Below are 7,089 nucleotides of genomic sequence, written 5' to 3'. Positions count from 1 at the left end.
ATGATGTGTCTCGGTGTGGTCCTCTTTGGATTCCTTTTGTTTGGAGTTCTGTGCACTTCCTGGACTTGTAAGTCAAATTCTTTCACCAGGTGGGGGAAGTTTTCTGTCACTATTTCTTTCAGTATGTTTTCGCTATCTTGCTCTCTCTCATCTTCTGGAACCCCCATAATTCTGATGTTGGTTCGCTTGAAGTTGTCCCAGAGGTTTCTTACATTATCTTCAATTTTCTGGATTCTCTTGCCTTCTAGCTTCTGTGGAGGAGTGTCTTCTGGCTCTTTATGTTCCAAATCTTTGACTTGATTCTTGCGATCTTCCCTTCTGTTTTTAGGACTCTGTAGAATATTTTTTATTTCAGACAATGTATTCTTTATTTCTTGTTGTTCCCTTATCATTTCTTGATGGTCTCTTTTCATATCCTCATAGGCCTTATCCATCTTTTCTAGGAAATTCTTGAAAAACCTTATAAGCGTAGATTTGAACTCTATATCCAGACGCTTTTTGTCCTCCATTTCTTTCGTTTGTGATCTATTTTGTTGTCGCATTTCGCAGTTACAGATGGGGCGGGGTTTCAGGGTGGAGCCTGCAGCTTTGGCTTCCGTCAGCCCCGCCCTCTGCGGGTCCTTCAGTGCTCGCTGCCGGCGCCTCTGAGAGAAAGGTGCCCTCGATTTTCGCCTGCTGCCAAACAGTCTATGCTCTCCCACAATGAGCCCGGTATTGGGGTTCAGTTCAGTTGGGAGTGGAGTTGGAGGTCCACACCTGAAATCTTTACGCTTGTCTACCAACATATATTTCTCTGGTGAAAAATGCTTTCCCAAAGAGTAGAGTGAGAATTCTCTCTCCTCATACTTCATCCCATCCATGGTTAAATGCATGCAAATAGTGAAGGAACATGAAATAGGACCTATATGAAACATGTATTTTTTTTTCACAAGAGCATTGATTTAAAGAATTTAAGTAACAGATTTAACATCTGGAAGAAGGCCTTCAGGGACTGGGGTAAAATGTATCTTTACATACACACCTGCACTGAGACAGGCCTTTTATTGATGCTAGCAGCAAGTACCACTCTCTCTCTGACCGCCCTGTCTTTGTTTCAGACAGTTGACAAAAAGGTTTGCAGCAGCAATCCCTGCCAGAATGGTGGGACCTGCCTCAGTCTTCATGATTCCTTTTTCTGCATCTGTCCTTCACAGTGGAAGGTGAGTCACTTGGTCTTTGGTTGAAAATGGTGGTGAGTCAGCATCTGTGGTTTCCTTGGAGTCGTTTAGACATATTTAATTTTCCATCCAAAGTTTTTAGAATTCTGCGGTCTTCTGAATCAGAATGAATTATACTATGTCTAATCCAAACAATGGCAGGCATGCATATATAACCCACTAAATGCTAAGCCATCGTAAAGAGGGGTTCACTGGAGTGGATAACTACATGGAAGAGTATAATGTTTAGCTAACTTTCATTTAAATGGTTTAGCATCAAATGTACTAAAGAAATCTGACATAGCCATGTACATTTTCTTGTTCTTTCCTATTCATGGTGAAAATGTACCTGACTTGCTTATTAAAATAAAATTGGTGCCCTAGCTGGTTTGGCTCAGTGGATAGAGAGTTGGCCTGCAAACTCAAGGTTTGATTCCGGTCAGGGGCATGTACCTTGGCAGCTGATGGATGTTTCTCTCTCATCAATGTTCCTGACTCCCTCCCCCTCTCCATTCCTCTCTGTAAAAAATCAGTAAAATATATTTTTAAAAATAAAATAAAATAAAATAGGTAAGTATTCCCAGGTGCAGAGCCATAGTGAAATGAGAATTAGTTTGCATAGGCTCCTTCTTGTGTGACTGGTGCTTTCCTATTAGGTGAAATCTGAGTTCCAGAGGAAGGATAACCAGAGATTAATATTAGTGCTACTATTATTGTAAGTGCTACTATTATTGTAGTTGGCTTGACTGTCTTTACTGTGTGTGTGTTAATCCTTAAAGGTCTCATTGGAACATGGGCCTCAGATGCCTCTGTAACCTGTGGCACCTGACTTTGTTCTTTATTCAAACACAGGGTCCTCTGTGCTCAGCGGATGTTAATGAATGTGAGATCTACGCAGGAAAACCTTTCGGCTGCCAGAACGGAGCCACATGTGTTAATACAGTAGGGAGTTACAGGTAACGGGTCCATTTTCCTTTAAACAACAAGCTTTACTTTCCTGAGTCGGTAGGTTGGCTGCTGTGCTTAGGTGTGGTCTGGGTGTCTTGTGATTGGTCTGGGGCCTGAGGAGCAGCAGCCTCCTGAGGAACGCCCTTCTCACGGCTGGGGTCAACAGCCCCCAGAGGGAGGTTCAGAAACATGTAAAGACTCTTAAAGCGTTGGGTACAACTGTCACTTTCGCATATTTAAAAATACATATTGCCACGGCCGGTGTGCCTCAGGTGGTTGGGCGTCGCCCCATGCACCAGGAGGTTGCCAGATCAATCTCAGTCAAGGGCACTTGTCAGGATTCCGGACTCAGTCCCCAGCGGGGGCTGTGCAGGAGGCAGCTGGTCAGTGTTTCTCTCTCTCTCTTCTTCTACTCTTCTCTCTCTAAAAAAAAGCCATGATATATATCATATCATATATATTGAGGTGTGTTTTTGAAGGATTAAAACATCCCATAGTTAAAAGCATCCAAGATTGGATGTATTGGCAGCAAAATTAGGTGCTCCATGGGGGAATATGTGGCTCTATTTAAACTTTACACACAACTATTTATTGTACTTAGAGCAAGAAAAGCTGTGCATCCTCAACTCTCACCCCACAGGGAATTCCTTTCTCTAGAGGCCCCGAGGAACTGGAGGAGGGCCGCTGTGTCTGGCATAGAGAGTGCGGAGAACATGATGCAAGATGAGGCTGAGGGTTAGTATCACTCAGAGGTTAAAGGAGCAGCCATCCAAGAGCTTTAAATAGAAGCAGGTGTAGATGGAAAAGGGATGCCCAGGAAAGTAACCTCTCAGGGTGATCTGATCACAAATTCCTAAGTGGGCAGGTCATGGTGGGTAGTCAGGCACATAACTTCTTTAGTAAAAGGCTTATCTTTGCCTTCAGCAAGCCCTGTCCGTTGTTTCTGTGCATCTCGGTTAACACACCTTTGAAATGTCCCCTTTGGAGCCCTCCTTCTGAAACCTGACCACCTTCAGAACAGTACATAACGGTACCTATGCTGTAAGCCAAGTCTTGCCTTCCTTTCTCCCACCTTCATGCAATCTTCCTTAGGTTCTCTCCTGAATCTCAAATGCAAAAAACAAACAAACAAACAAACACAAAACAAAAACAAAACAAAAAATAAACTAACTGAAAACTGTTATTCTTATGAGGTTTTTTTCTCAGCCTGCTGAGATCTTGCTTCCAGGAACATCCTGATTTGAGTCCAATAAATTGTTATGAAAATTCTCCACAGGTTTGGATATTCTTAGATCATCAAGGGCTACCCCACCACAGCAATAGATTTAGTGAGGATGTCTTTATTCAAGTCCTATGCAACATGTTAACCATAATAAAAACCAGAGATTGAACTGAGGTTTTTTTCCAATAGTTAACTCTCACTGACTTTCTTCAATTAGCTATAAGACCCCTCACGACAAATCATGCAGCCTCTATCTTCTGACTGACCCTGCCAAATGGCTTTTCTACAGCTCAGGCCCCACCCTCTCCAGGAAAACTTCCCTTTCCTTGCTAAGAGTTAAGCATCACTCCATGTTCCCATCAAACTCTAGGAAGACTGGCTGACACATTATCTTTTTGAATAATCAAGTCCAAAAATTTATGGCAGATCAACCTCAAACTTATTTCTGTGTGATTTCTTACAATCACTTTCTAAAATACATTATCTTTCTCTCTATATTTGTTGGTAGCTTGCACTCTGTGATTATTAAAAGATAAAGAAATTGGTTTTGTCATGCATGAATACACTGGAATGTAATCTCACCAGAGTGAAGAGCAATTATTTGCTCTCTTACTATCCTGTCTACTATCTTGTCCTTCAATTCCCTCACAACAATATTCATTCTGATCTTTCCACCAAAAATAAGTACAGTAGCCCTAGCTGGTTTGGCTCAGTGGATAGAGCGTCAGCCTGCGGACTAAAGGGTCCCAGGTTCGATTCCGGTCAAGGGCATGTACCTTGGTTTCGGGCACATCCCCAGTGGGGAGTGTACAGAAGGCACCTGATCAATGTTTCTCTCTCATCAATGTTTCTAACTCTCTATCCCTCTCCCTTTCTCTCTGTAAAAAAACAATAAAGTATATTAAAAAAATAGGTACAGCAATTTTGTTTTTTCTTTTCTGGTCATCTGTAAACACACTATATTGTTTCAAAAAGCAGTCAGCTTTCTCTTTTTCATTTAATTTATTCGTTTGTTCTTTTGATCTGATCTTAATTTTTTCCCCTCATTCTAAGTTATAAGCTTTAACTCATTGAAACTCCTGATAGATACATCAATGAGTTAATAATTGGTTCAAAACCATAATTAACCACCTCTAACTTAAATTAAATATTATGCTATTAAAGAGCTTTTGCTATTAGGATTTTGTTTCACACTTATATGACCCTCCCCCTTTTCTGCTTTTATAAACAGTCAAGCTTGGGTTAGATCCAGAATGTGGGTCTAATCTTTCATTCTCTTGAAAGCATTATCTCCTGTTATATGATTATGGGCATTTATCAAGGATAATTGCTGCTTATAGACATTAGGTGGCAAACGTCCCAACTCCTAGCACTAATACTTTATTGCCTTCCTGATATCTAGGATTGTCCTGGAAATAACATCTCACTCTGGTCTTTCTTTATCTTCACTGTCTTCTGGAGTCCAGCAAAGCAACAGAATATCAAGGTGTGCAAGTGGGATGACATCCATAGACCAAAGCAAAATTGTAATTTCCCCCAGCACAACTCTCCCCCCTTTCCCTGCAAATAGAATAGAAAAACGGACACAACTATTTGCTGCATGCCAGGGGTGAAAATTCTTTGTCCAGAGACAAACGAGGGGCAGAGATTAATGTTAGAGATTTCTTTCAGTTGAGAGCTACGCAACAGTGGACTCAAACTTTAAGAGCAATGCCGCATTCTTTCTTGCACCCATTTTAAAAGAAAGCCAAGACTCTCTGTGCTGACTCGGGGAAATAGTTCTGGTTTTTAATCTCTGCCTTTAGGATTTGCTGAAGGCTGAGAGCAGAACATTTAATTCTTGGTTCTTTTTTTTTTTTTTTTTTGATATGGGGATATTTTATGAAGTCTCAGGAATTCCACTTCATTTCCTACAATATAAACACTCTAATTCAGGCATGTAATAGAGACTTAAAAAAACCATTTTTATTTATTTCAGAGAGGAAGAAAGTGGGAGAGAGAGAGAAACATCAATGATGAGAGAGAATATTGATCAGCAGCTGCCTTCTGCACGCCCTCCACTGGGGATTGAGCCTGCAACCTGGGCATGTGCCCTGACAGGGGGTCAAACCATGACCTCCTGGTTCATAGTCGACACTCAACCACTGAGCCACACTGGCTGGACATAAGGGAGATTTTTGAAGGAATAAAAGTTCATAGGAAAATGTGCATGAGTGTAAGATTAAATTCTTGCTCTGTGGAGTCTCTGTAAGGAAACAGCAATCACGAGGAGGCTTCCTTGAAGTCTATTAAATGAGGTTAAATCCTTGTTAATCAGTAGCTTCTCTGAGACTAGTTACCCCTTCGGGAAACTTCAGACATTTGCTAAAATTAAATTTGAGAGGCTGTTGGATAATCTGGAGCTGCTGCAATAGGGTGGGCAGTTTGCTCTGGTTTGGGGGCCTCCTTCAGCCTCTAACTCTGGGAACCCAGTGACTTGGGGAGACAAAGGAGTCTTTATTTAAAGGGATTATAATTCCTACTTTGAAAGATAAATCACTATGCAAACGCTAATTAATCAAAAGCCCTATTTCACAAGAAAGGTTTTGGTTAAAATTATTTTTCAGAGTTACCGAAAGCAGAGCAAGGAATACCACTCATTGTCTGTTTCTGCCTCCAAGGTCTTGTGTTTCCACGGCTTGCCCTCAACTGCTTCAGGCAGCTAACAGCTAATATTTTGACACAATGCTGCTATTGCATCTTTGTTTTGAAGAATTGATTCTTATTATTCTCCTGTTTACTTGGATTAAGACAGCCCTAGGGGTCTAAATTTGCCAGGCATGGGTGGTGTATAGGCTCAGATTGAGAAGGTTTCTAGGGGAAAAAAAAAAAAAAAAAAAAAAAAGGTTGAGTTTTTGTTGTTGTTGTTGTTTGTTTTTTTCCTTTCTTTGTTTTCCTTTCTTTAGGAACACAAGGATGATTAGCAGGTTTTATTTTATTTATCTCCATTCTTAACACTGGTGGATTTTAAACCCTGAAGATGGTCTGGTTTTAGCTCAGATAGTAGTTAGGTATTAAGCTCATTACCTCTTTCGGTTAGTCATTTACATTAAAATTGAACCATGGGCTCTAAAACAAGTTAAACTATGACTATGAAGTGCCCTTGACCTCTTCCAATTGCCGACAGCACTTGCATTGCTTTTGAAGACTGAAAAATATAGTCAATACAAAAGTGACGTCTGCAGGGAGGTTAACAATTCATTACTCTTTTTTTTAAAGGCCATATCCAGATACTTTGAGAATACATTTTACATACATACACTGTTATGTTAAAAAGACATAGAAAGGGCAAGTCTTCAACTAACTTTAGCTTTCTGGATGTTGGAATGTGATCTAGAAAAAACCATGGGGCATCCTAGTTGATGTGGTTCAGTTAGTTGAGTGTCATCTGTGCACTGAAAAGTTGCCTGTTTGATTCCCGGTGAGGGGTGTGCAGGATTCACGTTGATATTTCTCTCTCTCCCTCTCTCTTCTCTCTCTGAAAATCAATTTTAAAAATCTTAAAAAAAAGAGAGAGAGATAGAAAAAAACTATCTTGCTGGTATAACACAGATATAAATTTCTGTGGGCAATGTGAACCTCACTCATAAAATGGAATTAATAATACTTGTCTTTGAGAATCACAGCAAGGGAGATCCACTGGCTTCTTCCTCCCCACTTCTTTCTTATCTTATCATGAAAGAA

At 40.5% G+C, this 7,089-nt stretch overlaps 1 protein-coding gene across 1 annotated transcript in view; it reads left to right on the top strand.

The window, feature by feature from the left end:
• Window positions 1-1,046: 1,046 nt before the first annotated feature.
• Window positions 1,047-7,089, top strand: part of CUBN (cubilin) — a gene marked incomplete at its 5' end in the record, with an annotated part of 295,765 nt that continues 289,722 nt past the window's right edge. Inside the window, 2 exons of the mRNA XM_084880474.1 lie at window positions 1,047-1,199; window positions 2,049-2,152. Of these exons, the coding sequence (XP_084736600.1) occupies window positions 1,047-1,199; window positions 2,049-2,152 (257 nt within the window). The remainder of the gene's footprint in view (window positions 1,200-2,048; window positions 2,153-7,089) is intronic.

The sequence above is a fragment of the Pipistrellus hanaki genome (genome assembly GCF_964339955.1).
Source record: "Pipistrellus hanaki genome assembly, chromosome: 1".
Lineage (NCBI taxonomy): Eukaryota > Metazoa > Chordata > Mammalia > Chiroptera > Vespertilionidae > Pipistrellus > Pipistrellus hanaki.
Note: the sequence above shows the minus strand (reverse complement) of the source record. Positions and strands in the feature narration are given on the sequence as shown.